The 26,322-nt window shown below is 35.5% G+C and overlaps 1 protein-coding gene across 21 annotated transcripts in view; it reads left to right on the top strand.

Annotated features, from left to right (window-relative positions):
* LOC132142404 (muscleblind-like protein 2a) overlaps positions 1–26,322 on the top strand; it is a 99,522-nt gene that overhangs the window by 30,231 nt on the left and 42,969 nt on the right. For all 21 annotated transcript variants that reach the window (XM_059552244.1, XM_059552239.1, XM_059552246.1 and 18 more), the window contains one exon: positions 1,071–1,751. In XM_059552244.1, coding sequence (XP_059408227.1) covers positions 1,578–1,751 — 174 coding nt within the window. In that variant the 5' untranslated portion in view covers positions 1,071–1,577. The remainder of the gene's footprint in view (positions 1–1,070; positions 1,752–26,322) is intronic.

The raw sequence follows: 26,322 nt of genomic DNA, 5'->3' as shown, positions 1-26,322 counted from the left end.
AGGCTGTCTTAGTTGATCCGTTATTCATTAACTGTACGGGCCAGCTACTCCCCTGCCCTTGACGAATGTGATTCGCGGATTAATTGCACAGCTTAACCATCATAGAGTGAAAGTTTATAATTGACAGGACTGAAAACCACATGCAAGTTTAACAGGGGAGAGACAGAGAGAGCGTGCGAGAGAGAAAGAGAGAGAGAGAGAGAGAGCGCAAGAGAGACAGAGAGAGAGAGAGAGAGAGAGCGCGAGAGAGACAGAGAGAGAGAGAGAGCGCGCGAGAGAGACAGAGAGAGAGAGAGAGCGCGCGAGAGAGACAGAGAGAGAGAGAGCGCGCGAGAGAGACAGAGAGAGAGAGAGCGCGAGAGAGACAGAGAAAGAGAGAGAGAGCGCGCGAGAGAGAGAGAGAGCGAGGGAGAGACACAGAGAGAGAGAGAGAGAGCGCGTGAGAGAGACAGAGAGAGAAAAAGAGAGCGCGCGCGCGCGAGAGAGAGAGAGAGAGAGAGCGCGCGCGCGCGCGAGAGAGACAGAGAGAGAGAGCGCGCGCGCGAGAGAGAGACAGACAGAGAGTACATTAGAAGTACCATCAATGTTTATAGAAATGTATATGGATTTATTTTGCATGTAATTTTTTTTTCTTATGAATATATATGTATTTTTGTTTTGTTTGTTTCTATTCTGCTATGTACAATGCTTTGGCAATATGTACCTTTGTATGTCATGCCAATAAAGCAATATGAATTGAATTGAGAGAGAGAGAGAGAGAGAGAGAGACAGAGAGAGAGAGAGAGAGAGACAGAGAGAGACAGAGAGAGAGACAGAGAGAGAGACAGAGAGAGAGCGAGCCGTTTTCAAACAACACGAGCGCTGTCTTGCTCTCTCTCCCTCGCGCATATGGTGGTGTCGATGTTTAAATCATTTAAAATGAGAATGTAAGTGTGCTCACCCCATTTTTGTTTGTAAGAAAAAATATCGCAATATATATCGCAGAAAAATAAAATATCGCAATGTCATTTTTTCCCAATATCGTGCAGCCCTATTTCTTACCCAAATCAAATCTGGGCCTTCTTTTCCAGATCCCGAACAGAAGAAAGTGCCTTCTCTGATGTTCCTACTTGAAGCTGCTCACCACACCCATCCCACACTGTAAACAACACTGGCTTGGCCTCCAAAAAGATCTCAATTCCTCAGACTTGCCAAAGCACAAGGAACTGACACACTCTTTCTATTCACGGACATTATTCGATATTGTTCCAACGAGAGCCATAGCCTTCAGATATTGCTGTCCACAACCATCTGCTCAGGACCATTTGGAGACCTGCAGCATGTTCTTATTGCCGTGCCAGAGCTGTGCACCTGGGAATAAATGACTGATGAACGACTTGGCAGAGATTGACAGCTTCACTAATAGCGGCCATCTCCCGTGCGACAGCCACCGGGGGTCTGTATGTGACATCTCTTTGTAAAGGGCCTTGCAAACAAACCACAAAACTAGACCCAAAACAACACAGAAATACGTTCGCAGACTTTTGAACTCAAATCAACAGTCCTGCTACTGACACTGTAGAGGTTCTCCAACAGCTATGGCTTTAAACATTGCGTCGATGCGGGACACAAAATGGCTGACGCTCGAGGTGTGCCGCCAGTTTCAGAGAGGGACGTGCTCGCGCAGCGATGAGGAATGCAAATTCGCCCATCCGCCCAAGAGCTGCCAGGTGGACAACGGACGGGTGATCGCCTGCTTCGACTCGCTGAAGGTAAGACTTGGCTCTTACTTGGTGCATCTTTTTTGTTAGGAGCAATGTGAAGACAAATATCTTGCTGTATTTTTGTTAATTAATAATTTTTTTAGTAAAGATTTATTTTGAGTAATGTTTTGAGTTTCATATATAAATTCAAAGAGCATTTAGCTTGGTTATGGGATGTTTTAAGTCGCTGGGGTATATTTTTAGCAATAGGCAAAAAAAAAAAAACATTGTATTGGTCAAAATTAGAAATGTTTATTTTATGCCAAAAATCATTAGGTTATTAAGTAAAGATCATATGCCATGAAGATATTTAGTAAATTTCCTACGGTAAATATCTCAAAACAAATTGGTGATTTTCTCAGTATTTCGATTTTTTTGCACCCTCAGATTCCAGAATTTCAAATAGTTGTATCACGGCCAAATATTGTCTGATCCTAATAAACCATACATCAATGATAAGCTTATTTATTCAAGTTTCAGATGATGTATACATCTCAATTTAGAAAAACGTACACTTAAGACTGGTTTTGTGGTCCAGGGTCACATATTATGTTTAAACTAAACATCTGTATACACATTTAATTACTTGGTGAGTTTAGGGACATCATTCACAGCGGTTCATAGGAGTGGACGATTCTTTTGGTGCAAATTTTTTGGTCATGATTCTCTGATTGGTGGAGATTTTTCAGCAGAATCATGGGTAATATAGTTTTTCAACAGGAATTCCACTGTTAAATACGATTCTTAGAAATAAGTTTTAGTAGTGTGGGCTAATGGCTTACATACTATATTGGTTAACAGCTTTGTAGCTCAAAAGTAGTCTTTAACTCTTTAGAAGTTACCATTAAAAATGAATTCCCCAATGGAGAAAATTATTTTGTATTTCCAGAAACCCATCTGTTGCCCTCTGTTTCATAAATGTAACTGTAAGCTATTTATGTAGCCATTTAGCTAGTTATCACATTCATATAATATTGAATCAGTGTGCATTCACAAACTTTAGAGCCTTATCTGTTTGTTTTATTATGTCATTTTACATTGATTGGTGTGCATAAGCAGCATTTTTGATTGTTGATTGATTTCTAGGCAGTTATTATTATGTAAATTAAGCATGGGGAAATGCTGCACCCAATAATTGGCAGTGAACGTCAACAAAAAATTTTGAGGATACTTTTTGTGTTGCTGGCAAATAGCTTGTTTTAGTGCAGCACTCTGAAATTAGAGTGCATGTGTCAGCTCTATGACACTGCATACTGCACACTTCAAATAAAGTTGACCTATAGAGAGTGAAAGGTCAGCGCTGCTCTCTATTCAGGCAGTTTTATATTTTTCCATCTAATGTTACCATGCCACGTCCATCATTTATACGGCCTGCCGGTGGATTTCCGTGAGAGTCAGTGCTGTTTTTAGAACCTTGACCATGTGCAAAACAAACAATAACATAAACGCAGTGAGCGATAATTAAAGTATCAGATATCAACCGATGCTCTGTGGCATACTTGCACATAGCTGTATAATAATTATTATTATTATTTTTATTATTTTTTTGGTTATTTTTCTGTTATGAGATAATTTAAAAGGCATCTCTAATTTAAGTATACCACATAATGGCATTCGAGTTTCAGTACATCCATGAATTGGTTCAAACTATTTTTATAAAATATATTAGTGCACATGCACATCAGTTGAATTCTATAATAATCTGCCAAACAAAACATCTGCAATATCACCTGCAGTTAGGCTTATAAGTAAATGGTTAATTAATGTTATTTTGTTAAGGTAAAACAAAATCATGGTAGCACACTTATTATATAATATTTTATTTCAAGTAACTAATTTTTATTTTATTTTATTTCAAGTAACAAAAATAATTTTTTGTGGTTTTAGTTTTCATTTTCGTTTAAAAACCTTGCCATAAAGTTCCTAGCAACACTTAAGCTTTGTGGCGGCAATGTTTTGCTTGGGCAAACACCACCTTTTTTTTTATATATATAATACATAATGCAATGGTGATTATTAACATTAGTGGCTTTCATCATATTCTTCTAGTAAACCATGAGACTGTGCTTTATAGTGATCACAAAGTGATCTTTAGGTTTAATCTGGGCTACATAATGTTTCCAGACACAGATGGTCATGGGGCGAGCAATATAGCAGCTCACATGTTTTAATGCAGGGAAACACTGCGCCAGTGACATTGACAAATGCACAATAAAACTGGAGCAGGACCGATCTCTCACTGGTATAAAAGTCTTAGATTATACTTACCTTGTGTGCTGCAGTTCTTCAAAATAAATAAATAAACGCATCAACATATGCTCTGCCATTTATCTCGCAAATTAGGCAAGGTCACTATGTAGGTCAGTGCAAGAGGACAGTGTTACTTGAGGAATGAAGGTGATATCAATAGAGTCAACCCGTGAGCTTGTTTTCTTCCTGTAGATTTTGCATAAAGCTGGATATTTGAAGGATGCTCTGCATTATGCACTTAACACTGATTGTATCAGCGTTTGTTAGTTTATTGCAGGCCTAAAGCTAATATGTGACAGTTTAAAAGGATTTACTGAAATACTTTAACTTGTTTTGGTTTTCTGCCTGCATTTAAATAAGCCAACGCTTCTGAAATCAAATCACATTAACTCGTGGTCGTTCATGCTAAGGGTTTCAGTTCGCAAGGCAAAAGTCACATTTATTTTGGCAACATCAGCTTGTAAAACAGTTTTTTGTGTTATCTCATCTCTGTTTTTCAGAGGTGAGTCAGAGATCTTTTGAATTACTGTAATTTGCCATTTTACGGTCTATTACGGCAGTTCAGGTCTGTCAGAGATGATGGCTGCCTAAAGCAATAACAACCGTCTTTAGTTAGGATCCATTTCTTAGTCTGTCTTCTTTTTACGATTGACCAAACCGCTTGGGGGGTTTCTGGGTGGTTTCTTTGTGGCCTTCGTGTGATTCCTGTCACAGTTTGACAAGACTGAACCAAAACTGAGCCTCAAATGCTAACACCCTTTCTTGGTTTTCTCTGAGCAATTACACCCAGATATATGGATATGTCTAAAAACAGTTTAAAAATGTAAATAAAATATAAACCATACTTTTTAAATTATAATAATTTATAATTTATATTTTCTGATATTTTTTATGTTTCCCAAAACATTAGACGTTTTAAATATGAGAGTGTAAAGACGTTCCAAGTGCATGAGAGTTTTAGTACTTAATTGAATCAGTTCAAATTGTCGATTTTAATGAGCTGGTTAAAATCTTTTGATTTATTATTTTTTTATTAATTAATTCAAATCTCTGATTCATTAGTGTCTACATGTTTCCTACATATGTTTTCTTAGTCCACATATGACCGTGTTTTATGCATTCAAATATTTTAGTAAAATGTTTAAAAGCCATGTATTGTTATATACATGTAACTAATTGAATAATAATTAATCAATAAATAATTATTAATCACCCTTCTTACTGTTAACCACCCTTCCTCTAATGAAAAACTAATTTTAGCTAATTTAAAATGTTTTATTGATTAATAAAATAAAAAGTGTGTTGGTCCATATAAATCAAAATAATTCAATAATTATTAAACAAATAATTATTCATCATCTTTCCTAATGTTCGTTTAATGACAAAGTGTGGAAAACATTTGACTCTTTTCTTTAAATAGTTTTAGAGCAAATACATGAATATTGCAAAATATATTAGTAGAAAATCTGTAGCATTACTGTACGAGAAAAACTGTACAAAATTCGATCATTAGTTGGGTTGGGTCCTGTTGTGTTTGGTTCAGTCATCTGACCTCTAGAACTGAGTATATGCATCTTGGAGATGGCGTTTTGTTGTATTAATTAAATCTCAAACACAAGGGCCCTTTGAGCTGGTTTCTTTGGCCCTTGGGAGTCAACAGTCATCAGATTTTCTCATTCACTTGCAGCCGGAGGTGCTGCTGAGACTCGTGAGCTCCTCTGTCTGTGTTGACCTTGTGAAGATGCACAAAAGCCCAAGTTGTTTTCCAATCAGCCATGTGCTCTGCATTAACTGATTATGTATCTGGTCAGTAAGCTCATTTGTACCATTCACTGTTTCATTGTGACGCCGTCCTGCTGCCCTCAGCATTTGCACAGCGGCCGTGAGATTCTGCTGTTTGTCCTGTTAAAATGCAGGTGTGTGCTGCATTGTGCTGCGCATCCTGTCCAGACCGGCACAAAGAGATCCAGCCGAGAGTCTGCTAGTATGAACAACGTTTTCCATTTTTATAGAAGGTACAGCACAGCAAATTTCCTGCTTGCCCGCAGAATAGTGTCATGTTCACAGCAATGACTTTTGAATCCAAAAGTCCAGTGAATCACTTCTGGGAAGTACCTTGTTAAAACCTGCTAAACTATATATATATATATATATATATATATATATATATATATATATATATATATATATATATATTTTCTTTTTTTTTGGTACTGAATAAATTACTGTCACTTTAATTGACATCTGTTTTCAAGTAAATATTACTGTTATTGTTTTAAAAATAAATAAAACATATATACTCTAAACCCTGCCTAGTTCAGTTTACTTTTTTAAAAAAGCGCTTTGATTCACTACAGGAGCCCTTTATTCACCATCCCCTGGAGCCGTGTGAGGCACATTTTATTATGGATGGATGAACTTTATTGCTCTTTTTTTTTTTTTTACTTTTGAACAGAAACACCCTTCAACTGCCATTATCAAGCTTGAAAAAGATTAAATATTACTCTGACTGGATTCGTCTAAAAGAGAAAGTCATATACACCTAGGATGCCTTAAAGGTGAGTAAATCATGGGCCAATTAAATTTTTTTTTAAACGTAAGCAAATCATGATTTAGAGACGACAGCTAATGATATTTCTACTGATAAATGAATACCTTTTAATCAATTTGAAAATTTCAGAAGTGCAGAGTCTGTGTCCAATGCTGTGCAGAACTCAGATCCGAGATATGTAAATTAATTCTGCAAAGATCTAAGAACAAACATGGAGTGGCTATTAACATTTGAAGACAATCCATAAAAACTTGCATTAAAAAAAAAAATCACTGAAAAGTCCTCAAGGGCATTAAATACACATTTGCATTAAATTAAAAGTATTTGAAAGGACACTGAACTTTCTTGTTACTCATCAAATTATTATGCAAATGGAGGGAAAAATCTGACTCATCATATGGCTTAGTTAAAGGAATAGTCCCCCCCCCCCCCAAAAAAAAAAAAGATTTGGCTGTACATTTACTCACCCTCAGGCTCTTCCAAGATGTCGGTGACTATTTTTCTTTAGCAGAACAGCAAAGAATATTTTTAGCTGAAACTGTGGCCCTTGATGATTAATAAAATGCAAGTCATAGGCTGCCCATTTTTGGACGGGGGGATAAAACATATCAAGGACTACAAAACTAATACCTGTTGCTCCTGATGATATATTGAGGTCTTATCAAGCTTTTAAGTCTCATTTTCTATGTTAATCTTGAATTTACCTAAGTAGATCCTCTCTTCAATGTTAAAATAAATTTAAGTAATGGCAGTTTTGTCACAAACATGACACTTGAAACAAACACAATCATGCTCTTAACTTACATTTCCACTGCATAGCAGTCATCAACTGGTATTCTAAAATAATAATAAAAAAGTGTTATTCCATCAATCAAAAATCAGTGAACACTGAACAAACAAAACCAAATGCACAGAACAGTTTTTTGTCAGTTTTTTTGTCGTATTTAATGTAAATTGAAACTTCTGGTATTTTAAAACTAAGACTTAACTTATATTTAAATAGGCTTTAGTTAGGGCTGGACGATTATGGCCTAAAATCAAAACCTCGATTAATTGAACATTTTACCTCGATTACGATTAATGGACGATTATTTTGTTTCGTTTTTTTTTTTTGCCCTCATAGTTCACTGACAAGGTTTGTACTGTAAATATGATTGACTATCAGCAGTTATTTTATCTATGTTCGTAACATTTCTTACTAGTGTTGGGTATCGTTTGAATTTTATCGATTCCGATTCTTATCGATTCCTAGTTTCGATTCCAATAAGATAAAAAATCCAATATATAAAAAAAATGAAGTCAAACATTTAGATGTCAAACATTTTTACAAAGCATTCTGTTGCAGAACATGAGCAAAAATAAGCAGCCTACAAAACGCTGCAAGAGGAATTTTGCCTGTGATTAAAAGAAATACCATAGCAAAAACAACTAGATTAATATAAATTTCAAATATTAAAGTGTTAAAGACAAGTAATAAGATAGGTCAGTAATAAGAAAGGAACAAACAAATCAATTAGCAATATCATAAATACAACTAAACTAAATTTCAGGTACAGAAACTGTAATTAAACGTTTAAAAACACTGTATAGTTTTCTTTTTATAAATAAAGATTAATCAAGTAAAGTTAATAAATATATTCAGTCAAGATCATAGAATGATTTTCTTTAGTTCTTTAATTAACATTAATGACAGGCAACGCTTTTATTAGGCTGTTGTCTCTTTAAGCAAAAATACTGTACATGTGTGTTTTCTTTCTCATCTGTTTACATTCACGTAAGACAAAAACGGCTGCGTTTATGATGATATACTTATGTAGTTTTCTGTATCGTAGTTTCGACTCACAACCTTTTCTACAGTTAAAATACACAGAACAGTCCGAGAACGGACACAAACCGGGAACCCGCAGCGCGACCGCCGACCGCTGCTCTCTATGCACACGCTTGTGCTTTATGTGTGCTGCACACAAACATGCTATAATAAGTTTTGAGATTCTAAGCTACTTTAGTGATAAATCACAGGACAGCGCTGACAACTAGTTTCTGTGTTCCTCTGTGCGCGCAATCTTCATAGCTACAGTAGGTGGCCATCCTATCTGGGGCTTACCGCCGCGTGTACGCGGTGCCGCAGTGGTAACTGTAATTCAGTCGCGTGTTAAAATCATTCGCGAAACTACCGCCAGGTGGCGCAAAGGGACGGATTGCGAAATGAATGTAACTGTAAAATGAGATAAAAGAAGGAAGTAAAACAACAATAACATTATGATATAACATTGTAACATTAAAAAAAAAATTAGTTTTTTACAATTTGTTAATTTTTAAAATGTAGGATAGTCTTAGGCTACAGTCTACTAAACAAAAATTAAAAGACCTTAACCCAAAGGATCATATGCATGCTATTTTTATTAAACAGTAAATAAATATAAGGCCTATATATATATAACTCTTGGTTAACAGTAATTATAATTATTTTACTTCAGAACAGAGCCTGGGACTAATCTAGGTTATCCATGTTTTTTTTTTTTTTTCATTGCATCTGAAAATGACTTTTTTCATTACATTCACTTCACGCGATCTGGCGCAGATCAGCCTCCCGCAAAACTCAGCTGTGGACGATTTAAAAATGTTTGAAATAAAGCAGTGGTTCTCTACCCGCAGCCCGTGACGAATTCAAATGAGGCCCGAACCACATGCTGAATAAAATGTTTTTTTTTTTATAATTTTCTAAAATGTTATTATTTACATCAATTAAAAAAAAATATGTTACTAATGAAATATAAGCTATATCCTAATGTTTTTATGTGATTTTTTTTTCTTCATATATTATTTTCAGACATGAGCACTGGCATAAGCATTTAACGAACACATACAAGCGCGCACTTTGGCAGAATTCAATTCAAATAGTCATCAACAGCCATTAGGTAAATTGCCTTTAAGGTAAAATTGCGCATCAGAATGGACACATTTGTTTTTTAAGGGAGAAAAAAAAAGAAATTCAAAAAATGCCAGCGAATGAACATGTACAAACTGTGAATAGTCGCAGTATCAGTATTGAAGGAGAAGTGCTGGATTTTAGTTTTTTTTTTTTTTTTTTTTGCTCCGCAACTCACTTGAAGAAGTTCAGATAAATGGAAACACTATACACTATGTAACAATCCTTATCGTCATTGGAGAGTGTGTGCCGAGGCTCATGAGCAGACGACCGCGCGGACAGGTGCGCGTGGTCAGTAGGCTTCAAAAGCAAAATTGCACATGTGCAGGCAGAGTGAAGAAGCTCATTGCTACTCGAACCTGTGCAATCCGTCAGTAAAAGAATATAAAGACAGTCAATAATTATAATAATATTTATATAGGCCATAATTATGGGCAATTGCAGAGCGGACCATCAGCCTGCGCATTCAGAAGTATAAATTGAAGAAGTCTGCGTCCGCGCTGGCCGTGTCTGCATCCGGATTGCTCATGCGGAAAGTATAACACAGGCGTTACAATCGCAACTTCTTTGTGTTACTCCTTTCAAGCTGAATCTCACAAAATGTTCCTGCCTTGCTAAATGTTGGGCTCATGCAGGGTCGGCGCGTGCCTATAGGCGAACTAGGCAGCTGCCTAGGGCGGAGAGAGAGAAGGCGAGAGAGAGAAAGAGAGAGAGAGAATTATTAATTTATTTGTTTGTTTCACATTAGGTATAAATAAAATAAAAGCTATAAATAAATAAAAAAACTTTACATTTCGAATAAAAATTCCCGCACGGCAGCGCCCTATTAGTAGGTCTATATGTATGCAAAATACTTTAATGTATATTCAAAAATGTCAAACCGAATAAATTTATCTGGTCATGAGTAATCGCCTCCGTGGAAGAGCGCTTTTCGCTGCTTCGAGACCATGGGCGCGTATTTGGATTTTTAGATGACATCGCATCTCTCAAAGAAAAGGAGAATAGAATATTTATGAATATTTAATATTTTATTATCTGCCATTTAATAAAATTATACATTCATTATCATGAAAAATGAAAGTGATGAGACGGCGCCTCCCTGTCCTTAATGCACATTAATAATTTTTGCACATTTGAATATGAGCTTCTTATCACGAGTAAAATTCATGCCAACAGCCAACATATTTAGCTTGATCAGAAGGTTGACTGCAAGAGTACAGCGGGATGTTAAGAGTCTGTCTGTTTCTTTTACTGTTTATTTTCGGGTTAAAGCATGATTTAAACAGATTCACACTCAATCGCTTTCGCAATAATGCGTTCAAACAAATGTAATCTTACAGTGCTAATACATTATCAGCATGCTATCTGATTTTGAAATCTTGAAGTTAATCGATCTGTTTAGATAAAAAAAACTGACAAAAATATACTGTTATTTTCATCACAAACAACATTTTCACAGCAGAAAGCAGCAATTAAAGATGTAATGCTTACAATGTTATTAGTTTGGCATGTGATACGCTATAGGGGAAAAAAGTTTACACAAAATAGCTTAAGCCACTTTGAAACTCTCCAGTTATTTTTTTTATTATTATTATTTTATATGCTATGTTATGTTTCTGGTATCAGAGCGCATGGAGGGGAAGTTGTTGCTTCTCACAGACTCTGCTGCGGAGTGAGAGAGATGTTTCACCCGACGAAATGAAGACGACCGCGGCTGCACAAGCACAGCACATCCGCCGAAAATCAACCTGCAGCAACGCTCGTTCATCGACTCGCCGAGCCTTACTTTTGTAGGTCGCATCATGGCAGTAAATAATTCGATAATATGACCATGCAGTTAATACAGATATTTAATAAAAACATTAAAATAAGCAGGGCTGTAAAATAAAACAATAAAAAAACGCATGCCATGTCTACACCGGACACAAGTGGAACGATCCAACAAAAGACAACAGAACACAGTGATGGATGCACTGGACTCGATCCCCATCAGTGAACTGATGCTCTTTCTGTTTATGATGAAATGTTCTGACACTGTGTTCAGATGATTTGACACTATAGTGTGATGTCATCAAGTTTAGACACAGATGTGGGGCACAGATGACAACTCCGGTGTAGATACAGACAGTGACTGCTTTATTTACAAATATGTTCTATAAGAAAAAAAAATAAAAAATCTAAACCAGTGGCATAACGAGATGGAAATATAAACTAGAAAAAATATGAACAGGTCCTCCGTCCATGACACTGACTCACTGCGGAGCTGGCAGTTTTAATCTGAACAGCTCTTAAAGCTGAGTGGATGGTTAGATGCATGATGGGCTAGTATTAAAAAAATAGCATCTTTCCAGCATTAAGGTAATAACAGTACTGTTTTTTTTATCATCTTGTTGCAGTTATAAATTTGACTGCTAAATGAATGATAAAGAACTATATTAAAACGTGTTTTGTAAAATTTCTTTCTCATTTGAATATTGATTTAAAAATCGGTTTAAATCATAAATCAGATTTTTTTTTCTAAAATAAAAAAAAAAAACTGGGATTTTTTTTTAGGCTATATGATATTACCCTACTTTAAAAACAAGTAAAGAAGGTTCCCTTTAAAATTACTTTAGTTGTCAATTACTAAAGCTTTTTTTTTACTTCGTGTGAATGTTGTTGATTATAATGAGAGAACTTGAGTTTAATTGTGAGGACGTTTTATTAATTCTTTAGAGTTTCAAAGATTTAATGGTGCCGGTTTAATTTTATTCGTTTCTTGTTTTAGGCAAATTAGGCCTAAATAATGGGAACGACATTATACAGTGCTTCACATTTAAACATGCAACAATTTCTCAATCAGTTTACGGACAAATGTCTTTTTCCCAATAAGTTAAAGGACCGGTAACAAATAACAAAAATGCATGTTGTTTTATTAACCCTCTGGAGTCGATTAACGCGGATACGCGTTATGAGTCATTTTCTCCTGATAACCCCGAAAAGAACTTAAATTACACTTTCAGTTTTAATCGTACAGATAAGAGCAATACATCAATCGAATCTGTAAAGGGTCTACTTTTTTTGGATACAGACATAATAACAACAAAACTTTGTGCACTTATAAAATAAAGATAACAAACAAGGTGTGCTGTCTGCAGCCTTTGTCTGCGCCGATCTTCATTTACAAACACATCATTAAAATGAACTGTAACTGCATGAATACTCAACGAAGAGACATGAGAGAGATATCTATAGAAAGCTTGACATTTCTACTTTTAAACTAAACAAGTGCTGCCGAAAACAGATATTCTGTGATAAAGTAATGCTAATTTTTTGCATATTAATCCATGTAGCCAACCCCCCTAAAATAGGCTACCACTTTTAATGCTCCAATGCAAAGTAAACCACAATTTCTTTTGAATAATATAACGCATAATATAATATAAATAATACTGCACACCTTTTAAATGTGTCAAATCTAAAATATGGTTTAATACCATGTAGATTAGAGAAAATATAATCACAGGTTCAGGCACAGGCTTGACATCCTGCTTGTATTCGTTCTAAGAAATGCACATAACTTCATAAGTACCAAACTTTCGTCTGTGGATATTAAATATTAAATATTTTAACTACAGTGTTTTTCTTTCATTTTCCCTGATTGAAGCCATCAAATCTAACACATCAGTGAGGCAAAACTGACGTCTATTATCGAAAATGTGCTTTGATGCGCTTGTTTGATAACTTGTGGTTAAAGCGCCACTCAGCGGTCAGAGGCTGCAAATGCACTTTATACCGCCGCCGCGGCGGTACATGTGGCGGTAAAAAGGGCCTTTTGGATGTCTACTTAGTCCACAATGCAGCTGCGCGAACATGGTACCTCGATATAAGAATACACATCCGTTCATTTAATCGCTTGAATGTCCAAACCATAAAACAAATACATCTGACAAAGTTTAGTGAAGACGCACGGCTCACCGCTCACGCGCCATCAGTATGTGTTGAACCGGCGTTCACCTCCGTGTTTTGCTTTTATGCCACTGACTGGATGAGTAGTGGCTACACACGCGGTAGTATACTTTTAAGGGGGAAGTGTTAACAGGATTAAAAAACCGTAATAACCGACATGGGGAAATTACCTCGGTTAGAGTTTATGGATTTCGGTTTTGATTATTTTTTGATTAATCGTCCAGCCCTAGCTTTAGTGTTGTATATGCTCTGCTTGAGGAGGTGGGGGTGATGGGGTCTCCTAGAGCTGGCTGACAATCTCAAAATGCCTGTTATGTACTGCCTGCAGATTATCATAATTATCATAAAAAGCACACATACTATTTTCTTCTCAACTGGCTTGACTGCAGTTTAGCACTCATAGTTTCGTTCAAATAGGCTGTGTCAAGTTAAAAGGAGGTATTTTATTACTTTAAAAGAACCGGTCTGAAGATGTAGCAGTCTTTTCCATCTGTTCGTACTTTGATTGGATTGCGCATTCGCTAACATGAATTTGGCTGTGTCTCTTAGCTCCTGATTCAAAAATGCCACGTCCAGATATCCTACAGTATTCTAAAAATAAGTATAGTAAACTATTCCGTAACAATCACAATCACTACATTAAACATAAGCTTCTCGTGTTTTGTTGACTTGTTTGACTCTGCAAAACATGACGCATAAGTGTTGGTTAAAATTACTCCTATTCTCGTGACTAGCAAACTAGCAAACAATGGATAACATAGTAATTAATAGACAATCAGGCAGCCAGTTTTACAGATATGAAGCAGATATTAACTAGTTTGAACAGAAATCGCTTCAAATAATGCACAGGAGTCAAAACATGTTTGAGTTCTTCACATGGGCTAAGAATCTCCACAAAACATCAAGCAACAAAGTGCACAAAATCTAGCAAGGAACAGTAAGCAAAAAAATCTGAAAATGAGACTTAAATTTAAAGTCGTTGTGCTTCTGTGCTGTAGGGCTGAAACAATTAGTTGACATTATCGACAACGTCGACAATAAAACATTGTCGACAAATATTTTTGTTGTCGAGTAGTTGTTTAATGTCATATGATCTACTGTAATAGCCTGTAATAACGCGGTTTGACCAGTGTGGCGCTGTAGCACGAGATTGTAATTCAGCTCTCCCGATGAAATTCAGGAGAAGACAGCGCTTCAGAGCAAACAAAGCTGATTCTGAGGGTGCTGATCAGCGTTTGGATGATTGTTAATATTTGCTGCACGTTTTTCTCCCAATAACAAAATAAACACCTCAAAAACTGACAGCGGTGAGAGGGCAGCAGTTTAAAACGCATCTGATTAAAAAAATGTGGACTCCAGTACCTTTTAATAAAGGTATAGTTTGGTTTGCAGAGATCAAAGCTTGATCCAGCTCAGGACTGTTTTGATTATCATAACCCTATAAGGTATTTTAAGAGAGATTATGTTGTGAATATTAGATTATCCAAAAAATAAAACGTCTTATCACTTAACCTTTATTTGTTTTCTTATCCATATGACCCACAAAAATATATTTAAGGTAATTAAATTATTAAATGGTTGAATAAGAGATTTTTTTCTGCCATCTCATTTTGTGTGCCAAATATATTTATTTGTGTAAGTTTATTGTATAACTAATTACATAATATGACTTTCAAAAGCTGAAGTGATTACCTATTTATTAGAATATAGAACATAATATTTTAACTAAATGCAAAAGCTGAATAATCAATAAATTTCTACTGATTAATCAGTGAAATAACAGATGATTAGTCGATTAATCGACCCAATAATCGTTAGATTAATCGATTATCATAATAATCGTTTGTTGCAGCCCTAGTGTGCTGTGTGCGTGGGTGAGGGGCAACTGCCACTCAGTGCGCATACTTAACATGTCTTGAACATTTTATGTACCTTTTAACTTAAATTACGTTAGTTACGGAAACTATCTGTTCTAATATTTCAGCAACAATTACAAATGTGTAGTAAACTTAACATTTCGGTTAAAATCAAGTAAACCTACTAGTATTTATATAGTAAGGAATACTATTTGGTTTTTACAGTATATGAGTGTAAAGTACCGAAAAAAGTTACCGTTGGGTACCGGCACTGAAATTCAGGTACCGAGACCAGTGGATAGAAATATCCATATTTTGCTTGCTTCCGGTTCCTTACACATTGGACCACTTGAACCTAAAATAATAATTCATAAAATTTGAAAAGGTTGAAGCCAATTAAAAGGATGTTCACAGAGGGCTGTTTACATTAATCTTGCATCATACAAGCATAAAAGTGTTCTGCATTGTATCTGTATCTGTATCTGCATTAACAAATAACGTGACCATGGCAACAGTCGATTGTTTTTTGTTTTTTTTTTACGACAAAACCTGTGTCACTGTCATGAAATACTTAACCGTTTTCCTTTGCTAAGGGGAGTTTTTAAGGGATTATATGCAACACCCTTAAGTCATTCCCTTTGGTAAGGGGAAATCACGCCTTTAGACTCATACTTAAGGGAAAAACATAAGATGCTTTATGTAACCAGGTACAGAAATGTAGTAAGGACATCGGTAAAACAGTCCATGTGACATCAGTGGCCCAACTCCGATTTTTGTCTTCCGCCATTTTGGAGAGTACCCAGGAACGTATTGGACATAATCAGTGTTGTTTACGCTCAGGGGAAAGCATGCGTATTCATTGTAGTACTCTCTAAAATGATGAAAGCTCATTCACTCATAGCTCGGTGGTGAAGAATGGTTGAGTAAATTGTTATTTTTGCTTTCTTTTGCGCAAAAAAAAAAAAAGTATTCTTTTAGCGTCACAAAACTTGTCGAGCCACTGATGTCACATGGACCGTTTTACCAATGTCCTTACTACTTTTCTGAACCTGGGAAAATTTCATTTGTTTTGCTGTCAGATAGCTTTCAGATTTAATCAAACATCTTAATTTGTGCTCCGAAGATGAACAAAGGTCTTACGGGTGTGGAACAACATGAGGATGAGTAATTAATAAATTCAAATTCAGATAATTGTTATTTTGGGGTGAACTAACCCTTCAAACACTTACATTACTCAGCCGAATGCACAATCGCTCTTCTTCGTGAGCATTTGAGTGTGCGGTTAAAAACTAGCCTAGAGCGCCATCTGCTGTTAAAAACTAAGCTCAGAATTGTTTCAAGAGAGACTCTTATTGTCCTAGCCCTAGTTTTAACATCATTTAACATTTTTAAAAGAAGTACTTAACTTCATGAGCTTTGTTAATTTTCTTTTATTTATTTATTTTTTAAGGGAGGCTAACTTTGAGTTGCTCAATGAAGATTCATTTACTGACTTTGTACCCGACAATGCATTTGTCCTCTCTAATCTAGTTACTGAGAAGCTGGCTGAGCTGCATGTGGTTGACACTATTGACAGAGGCAGGAAGCCACATGAGTTGTGGGGGATAGAGGGACGCTCCTGTTTTCCTAGATAATGACCAAATGCCAGAGTCATGTGATGGTGTCCTGACAATGAATAGGCCGTTGGTGTTGTTTCTCAATCTCGAGTGATGTCTGCACTTGACAAGTAACTTGCATCGGTTGCAGCCGTCAGTGAGATAGTCCAGGCACAAATGTCCTAATAACAGCTCGCATGTCACCTAAACACAAAGTGGCCGACGGGTCTCAAAACCTGGTGATCTGCCAAGCCAGTGTCAACTGTTTTGTCTGTTTTTGTCCCTGACAGATTTGCAGCATTGGTAAATGTCTGTTGCATGATCAATACACACACGTTTGTTATTTCTAGAATAACAATTCATTGGTAACACTTTAAAATAAGGTTATTTTAGTTAATATCAGTGAACTATTTAAAAGGGGTCATATTATCTGATTTCAAGTTTACCTTTCTCTTTGGAGTGTTACAAGCTGTTAATGCATAGATAAGATCCCTAAAGTTGCCAAGACTAAAGTCTGAAACCCAAACAGATATTCTTTATAAAAGACTTGTCCACGCCTTCCTAAAATGCTTCATTTAAACATGCCCCCACGTCTACGTAACTTTGTGGTAAGATTTGTGGAACACCACCCAAATGTTCACGCTAGACTTGTGCCGGTATTCTGTAATGCGATATATTGCGGTGATTAATATGCACGATATTGTTATCGTGGGCACTTCTAAATACCATGAATAAATATACATTACAAATTATGCAGAATTTGGAATGCATTTTAAAAATATTATTCCCATCAGCTCCTTAAAATGCACAACATCGCTGTATGCTGCTTGAAAGCGCATGAGCTCTGATGTAAACAAGCGCGCATGAGAAGCACATGAAGGAACACGTGAGAGACGCTGAATGAAAGCACATTCACTCTCTGACAGCAGATGGCGCTAAAATACAGCTCTTACCCTGAAAACAAAAATAATCTTAAAAAACCATTCAGATTTGTGTTTTCCCTATGGTGTTTATTACAGTGCCAACTACTGAAATATTTAGACTTAATAGGCTATTTATCTTTAAACAATGATTTTTTTTTATCTGGACTACAAATGCCCTAGATATTGTTTGAAAGTGTTTTGATCTTTTATTGTTCATTCACACTTTACATTATGGCTTCATTAGTTAGCATAAACTGCCAATGAAAAAATTATTCTGAACATTCATTAATCTTAGGTATTCCAATATTTAATAACACATTGTTAAAATTGAAAGTTGCAACTGCTATTTAATGAGCTAACATGAACTAAGACTTGTATTTTTTAACAAAGATTAATAACATCTATATCAAATGTAGCTATTGTTCATTGTTTAGCTGTGCATTTATTGAATGAGCACTATGCGATGTCCAAACTGATTACACTATATTTTATGTATTGCACTGTATTTTATGTAAAATCATTTTCTATTTTTAAATCTTAAATTCATTTTAAGTCAATGTTTAAATCATTTTAATTTTCAAGTTCTTAATTGCTTGTTTTATTTTTGGGATTATTTTTCTTCATGACGTTTTTTTTACTTTCTTTTTGAATTACCATTGAGTACGAAATGTGCTATAAATAAACTTTCCTTGCCTTGAATGCATTAACTAAGGTTAACTAATGAGGTCTTACTGTAAAGTGATACCTATTGGTCTTTATAGTTCTTTCACTTTAATTTGTAAAACATTGAACTTTTCTATATTTTTTGATGCTTTGATGGTTTGGAAATGGCACTAAACACCAGCAAGATAAAGTACTTTTATGCAAAGCCATTGATCTTTTATTTACAGACTTTTGTGGGGCTTAGCCAATAACTCTAGTATACGAACTATATTGGTTTTGGATCGGTCTCGTCTGAACGATACATGATTCAGCAGAAAATACCAGTATTGGAGCCGATACTGATCCTGAATATCGGATCGGCACACCTCCTATTAAAAAACAATGCTGTGCCATCTGTATTGGATCCGACAGGAATGTCGCAGCACACTTGTGTGAGGAAAAAATATTTGTGCTATGTGTCACTATTGCTTTGTTAGCAGATCGCTTGATATGTCCTGATTATACATATCTAACCACACTAGGGCTGCACGATGTGTCGTTTAAGCATCGATATCGCGATGTACGAATCCACGATAGTCACATCGCAGGATGTGCGATGTAGGCTGTCGTAGTTGATCTGTTATTCATTAACTGTACGGGCCAGCTACTCCCCTGCCCTTGACGAGTGTGATTCGCGGATTAATTGCACAGCTTAACCATCATAGAGTGAAAGTTTACAATTGACAGGACTGAAAACCACATGCAAGTTTAACAGGGCAGACAGAGAGAGGGAGCGCGAGAGAGACAGAGAGAGCGAGAGAGAGAGAGAGAGAGAGAGAGAGAGAGAGAGAGAGAGAGAGAGAGAGAGAGAGAGAGAGAGCAAGCGAGAGCGCGCGCGCGCGAGAGACAGAGACAGAGAGAGAGAGAGAGAGAGAGAGCGCGCGCGCGCGCGAGAGAGACACACAGAAAGAGAGAGAGAGAGAGAGAGCGAGAGAGACAGAGAGAGAGAGAGCGCGCGCGCGAGAGAGACAGAGAGAGAGAGCGAGAGAGAGAGACAGAGAGAGAGAGAGCGCGCGCGCGAGAGAGACAGAGAGAGAGAGCGAGAGAGAGCGAGAGAGACAGAGAGAGAGAGACAGAGAGAGAGAGACAGAGAGAGAGAGACAGAGAGAGAGAGACAGAGAGAGAGAGAGCGCGCGCGAGAGAGAGACAGAGAGAGAGAGAGCGCGCGCGCGAGAGAGACAGAGAGAGAGAGAGCGCGCGCGCGAGAGAGACAGACAGAGAGTACATTAGAGGTACCATCAATGTTTATAGAAATGTATATGGATTTATTTTGCATGTAATTTTTTTTTTCTTATGAATATATATGTATTTTTGTTTTGTTTGTTTCTATTCTGCTATGTACAATGCTTTGGCAATATGTACCTTTGTATGTCCTGCTAATAAAGCAATATGAATTGAATTGAGAGAGAGAGAGAGAGAAAGACCGAGAGAGAGACAGAGAGAGAGCGAGCCGTTTTCAAACAACACAAGCGCTGTCTTGCTCTCTCTCCCTCGTGCATATTAATCAATTGACACGATGGTGTCGATGTTTAAATCATTTAAAATGAGAATGTAAGTGTGCTCACCCCATTTTTGTTTGTAAGAAAAAATATCGCAATATATATCGCAGAAAAATAAAATATCGCAATGTCATTTTTTCCCAATATCGTGCAGCCCTAAACCACACTAAGTCACAGAAGACTCCACCTATGAAGGACGTAGCTTGTCAAGCAGACACAGAAAGTTAGTTTACTCTGCAAACCTATTATCTAGTCATAGTGGGCGTTTACCTCCAAGTCTTCAATGCAGCACTCCCATAAAAAGCCGGTCTCAAAACCAGGATAGAAAATAGGCTAATACATATAGTTTTTTTTGTTTTTGAATGTAAAAAACACGCGAACGTCATAAGTAGACCTCAGACAACAGTATAAAATTGTTTTTAAAAGCCAGTTCATGTCCTCTTTGGCTAATGGAACCTTATTGTAAAGTGTTATGAACTCATTATTATCCTAAATATATATTTGCTGGCATGATGTAATAAAGCGACAAGTGATAAATCTCATAAATCTTAATCTGAGTTTCAATCCGAGCAATCTGATGTCCTGCCTAGCCACAACTGTATATTAAACAAAATATGATCTGTATGGATTTTTATTTATGTATGTAATAGGGAAGCAACAGTACAGATAGCCCGCGGTTCAATACATACCACTTTTTTAAAAAAAAATAATATTTTTTTTATATAATATGTGTATTGTATTATATAAAGATTCCTTCATTTATATTTCCATATTTAAAAACTTCTGTTTTCAAATAAATAATTGTAAATTAAAGTTTATTAAAATAATAAGTATAATAATGAATAATACAATTATTTTTGTTACCATAAAACACTTTTTTTTTTTTTTTTTGGATGATGATTTGTAGTGCTTCTAACTACATATTTAAATAGTTCAATGTATTTAAACTACATTTTGCAATGGATTGATTTCACAGTCATTCTTCATAAGTTGTCTCACATCAACTGAGAGGACTTGTTGTATGTTTTTTCCCGGTGCAATCTAAAAAAGTGAGCCGCACCCTCGCCAGAACAAACATGTAGGGGAATGTGTACGGCACGGCAGCGTGTCGACCCCCACCCCCCAGTCATTCCCAAAACAATGAAATGCTGACTTGAGCTTAACGCCGGGCCGCTGCTGGGGAGTGGCTTTGATGAGTTCTGCAGCTTCTCATTCCTGACCGGGGCCTCCGATGCGTCCGTCTGCATTTGGTCCATGTGACTTCACTTTACCCTGCCATGGGGTTGGGGGAGGCTTCCACATCAATGCAGTTTCTGCTCAGACTCATGACTCCTAAACAGGAAGTGGCCTGCAGTAGCCGTGCACGTCAGCTGCAGCTGGTTAGTGCTGCTTGTTGCTCTCACTGTCAGCTGCTACTGGTTAATGATGCAGTGCACCTGCATGTGCACGCTTTCGCTGGCTGTTCTCTGATGTATGTCTTTCACATACCAATCTGTGTGGAGCCAGGGATCTGTTATGGAATATTGGGATATTAGAAACAGACCTGGGAGCGGCTCTTGACTACTGTGTCAGCATTCTTTCAAGTGGTTATGGGCTGTTTATAATAACACACTACTTTGTTCACTTTGTGCATGCCCTTATTATTGTTATTTTTTTAATGTATTTTTTTGTTTGTCAAATATGCATTTCATTTCAGACAGCAAATTAGATTTTTTTTTTTACTAAATTGCAAAGAAGATAAGACAAATGCATTTGTTGTTTTATCATTTGTGAATGTTTTACCACAGAAAATATAAGGTGTAAATATTTAAGTGAACATTAATGTGAATTCTTACGACAAATTCCTGACGACTCATTTTGGTGATTGCGAGTCGACTCTTTTTTTTTTTTTTTGGACAGACCATACCTTTATCTGTCGTGCACTGTCACCTTCACAACTTTGCAGATCATTTATGTTCACATACAGCTACATGACACACTTCATGAAAGGTAATAGTCGAAAACCTTTAGGCATAAGATTTGCATTGAAAAGCTGTATAGTTTCTTATTGATTGTGCTAAAGTTACATCCAGTCTTTTAAATTTGTTGCAGGGCTGTAGCCATCATTTCAGAAGTGAGGGGGACAAAAATTATTTATGACAAAGGTTTTATAATTTTTCTGATCTCTTTCTTTTCATTGGCTAAATCAAATACACTGCTGGACAATAACCAATAATTTGTTATCACAGAATAATTCAGAAAATATATTTAATAAATGATTTGTCAATTTGCACTGCATTGTTCATATACATTATTATTACCCGGAGATGACTTGATAAACACACATAAACCATAGATTGTCACCATTGTGACTTTGTCTTGACGATTCATCTGTCATAATGTTTCTGCTTTTTATTCAGTTTAGCTACAGCAATAGCAGGATACCTTTGTCCAGATTACCCACGTTCCCTACACTACCCATGCTTTCAAAATGATCAAACATAATAAAAAAAGCACATTACTATGGAGCACTGACTTTGTGTAGGTCTGTTACACTCTTTTTCACTGAGGATCAAGTAAGTTATTTTCTGTGATAATGAACTTAATGCTACAAATGCTGTTGTATTCAAGACATTCCAAGGCTGTAAAGGAGTTACCCACAAGTTTTTCCAGGAAAACATTCTTTTAATCCATTGATCTCTGGGAATTTTTTTTTCAAGAAGAGACCATTGCATTGTTAGACTCCAACAAACAAGACAATTGCCGGACTATTTTAGACAAAAGTGCAGTTTGGGGTCAAAAGTTATCTGTTTGCCATTAAAACAAGATATTTCTTTAAACAGATAAATTGGATAAAAAATGTAATTGGAGAGACAAACTAATGAGATAAGATAAGCATAGATCAAAACATTCCTGAAGGCTCTCATTATATGGTTTTGATCCAATGTCATATTAAAAGCGTCAGATTTTATGTTATGCAACCGAACACATCGTTATTTACCTGTTACACCATTTGTTTACCAGTTAATTCATCATATCTGTGTAATTACATCACAAGTTATCGGTTTGCCAGTATTTCTGAGCAAGATATTTCTTTGAGAATTTAAATGGGCAAAAACGTAATTGGAGAGACAGTAAAAATGAATTGAGAGATGTGCAAAGCATAAGGGCTTCAAAATGTAAAACAGAATTGACTTTTGTATTGCTTCTGTTTGTTGTTTACATTAAAATATATATCAATTCAAGATGACGAAGAACAAAATATTCCTGAAGGCTCTTGTTACGGTTCCGATTCAATGCCAGATTAAAACAGTCAGTTTTTATATTTATTTACCAGTTAAAACATTTATTTTCCAGTTATTTAACATGTAAAGCAATTATTTTGTTTTTTTGGGTCAAATATTTACTTGCCAATAATGCAATACAAGATATTTAAATAGATAAGTAAAATTGGATAAACACATTTGATTCTGAATTATATATATATATATATATATATATATATATATATATATATATATATATTTAAATTAAATTTATGCATTTAGCAGACGCTTTTATCCAAAGCGACTTAGTGCATTCAGGCTATCAATTTTTACCTATCATGTTTTCCCCGGGGAATCGAATCGCAATGCTCTACCAATTGAGCTACAGGGACACTATATATATATATATATATATGTATATATATATGTATATATATGTATATATATATATACACACATATATATATATATATATATATATGTATATATATGTATATGTGTGTGTGTTCTGTTATTTACATTAAAACAAAATGATGACTAGATGACTAAAAACATATGAGCAACATTCTCCTTAAGAGGTCTTGTTATGGTTTCAACCAGCTTTTATTATTACTTTAGTGACCTCAAAACTTTTTTCATAGGAGATCCAAACTGCATGAATTTCCAGAATATTCTAGAGCAAAAAGTATCCTATTCAGTTAAATCTGCAATCACTGTTGATTTTCCGCTGTATATTTAAGAAGTGTAATGTGGGGTAGATCAACAAAACAAGCCATATTGTATATCCAAATGTTCCAGTGATGGGTCCGGTCCTATTGCATGGTTCTCTTGATGATGCTTCACCACCAGAGAACAGAACCGATATACTTCACACTTCATTCTTTGATTTCAGGATTGATGGTTTAATATGCTTTACGCTCGTATGCCAGTTGTTTTATGATGTCATACCTGAAGGCTTCATAATTGGATAGTTTGTCAGCCGCAGATATCTATCGGATACAATGTTTCGTGCTTGACGTGGCTGAGATATGTCTCCATCTCTAGGAAAGCAAAGGTAGGCTGGGGAAACGACCCTGTCACCTGAACACCCGAGTGAGAGGTGCCTCGAAGTCTTTCAGAGGTTCATTGTTGAAACATCCAGCTATCGGTCCAGACATCCATAGATTGTTTATTTCACACAACATTAAGGGCTGTCAGATTGGGCTGTCTTCTTCTGTCTCTTGAAATGTCTCATTTAAATCATTTTCATCTTGCAGAAGGACAAATGTGCTATAATTTAAACTAGCATTCTGGGAAAACAAAGCAAATACGTGAAATACTGCAGGATTTGTTTGGTATAAAATATCTTGAGCCTTTAATTTAAAGCATAAACATATCATGTTGTCTAATGGCCGTTCATTTCATTCGTTATACTGAAGTCATTGCCACTGAGGAATTATTAGTAATGCAGACAGATGCATTTCAAAAATAGCACAAAGCGCTTTCTGGCAGCAATCTTACCTTCATAACGTCATCTCATTTGTTTATAACCTATTGAAAATGTTTGTTTTTAATCTTACAACTGATTTTAATTCAAGAAACACTTGACATGAGAGCTGCTACTATTATTTATTATAATAGATATTCTGTGTATGACTGATTGGTCAAATAATTAAAGAGAACATATCCATGATACATGTAGTCTTTATTATTGCAATTCAAAAGTGTGCATAGAGAGATAGACAGACAGAGACTTCACAGTGAGCTCATTAGTTAATGCATTAGGTTTCACTGACAATTAATATATAATAATAATTCATTGTAATTTAATTTGTATGTTCCATATTGTAAATGCTTTTAATGTTTCAAGTCATATAAATTAATGTTTATTTGAATTATCTACTGTGATTTTAATATACAAGAAACAATATTTTATATAGGACAATATTATATAAGATGTTATATAGTAGAGCTGGGTATCGATTCAGAGGTCTCGATTCACAAGCTCCAGATTAGTTTGATTCTGGATATTTTATTTTTATTTTTTTTATTACATTCAGTGAATATATGTTTAATACAAATGCTATATATATATATATTTTTTTTTTTTTTTTTTTTTTTTTTGTATAGAGCCCTTTTTTAAACAATAATAGGGCCCTATAAAATGATGTTCTAAATGTTTCTGGTAATCAGACTTAGGCATAAAATTATTTTATTTATCCTAATCAAATGAAAAACCCTTTTATTTTTTGGCAAACAAAGTGCTGCACAACAGAGGTTTACTGTTAAAATGAAAAAGAAAACAATTGTGATTTTATTTCTTTAAAAATAAATATTTATTAATATTTATTAGTGGTAGTAGTAATAGTAGCATTATTGTTACATTTAATCTTAAGACTGCTAAATAATAATATGTTTTTGACAGAACTGAGTTGACCGGGTACTCGGTACCACTGGTACTTAAAGAAACCTGGTATCGTCACAATTTCATTTTTTTTAGTATTTTTTTTTTTTGTAAACAGCTTATGTCATAATTATTCAATCCCCTTTAACATTGCTCTTTTGAAGTCACCACTTTTTAAGTGACCATAAAGACATTTATAATGTTCCAAGATTTCCATTACAAGTAAATGCTGTTATTTTGGATAAATCAACGAATCCTAAATAAAAATGAAGCTGTACGACTGTTTTCAACATTGATATTAATCAGAATTGTTTCTTGAGCAGCAAATCAGTATATTAAAATGATTTCTGAAGGATCGTGTGACACTGAAGACTGGAGTAATGATGCTGAAAATATCACAGGAATAAGCTGTTTTACAATATATTCACTTATTTCACAATATTACAGTTTTTACTGACCGACCCTAAACTTTTGAATGGGAGTATATAAATATAAATGTAAAGCATTTTAAATAATCACTTACAAAGCGCCATATCAGTTAGAATGCTTCCTCAGAAAGAAGCTGCCAATGTAGACAGCATGTTCATAGAAGATAAATAGATGCTATGCTTTAAAAAGACATTAAAGCTAATGTTTTTTTAAATTACATCCTGCATGCATTAAAACCAGTTCTTATCCGCTTCTATATTCCGTAAGTAG

The sequence above is a fragment of the Carassius carassius genome, chromosome 6, assembly GCF_963082965.1.
Source record: "Carassius carassius chromosome 6, fCarCar2.1, whole genome shotgun sequence".
NCBI lineage: Eukaryota > Metazoa > Chordata > Actinopteri > Cypriniformes > Cyprinidae > Carassius > Carassius carassius.
This window is presented reverse-complemented; position numbering and strand designations above follow the sequence as displayed.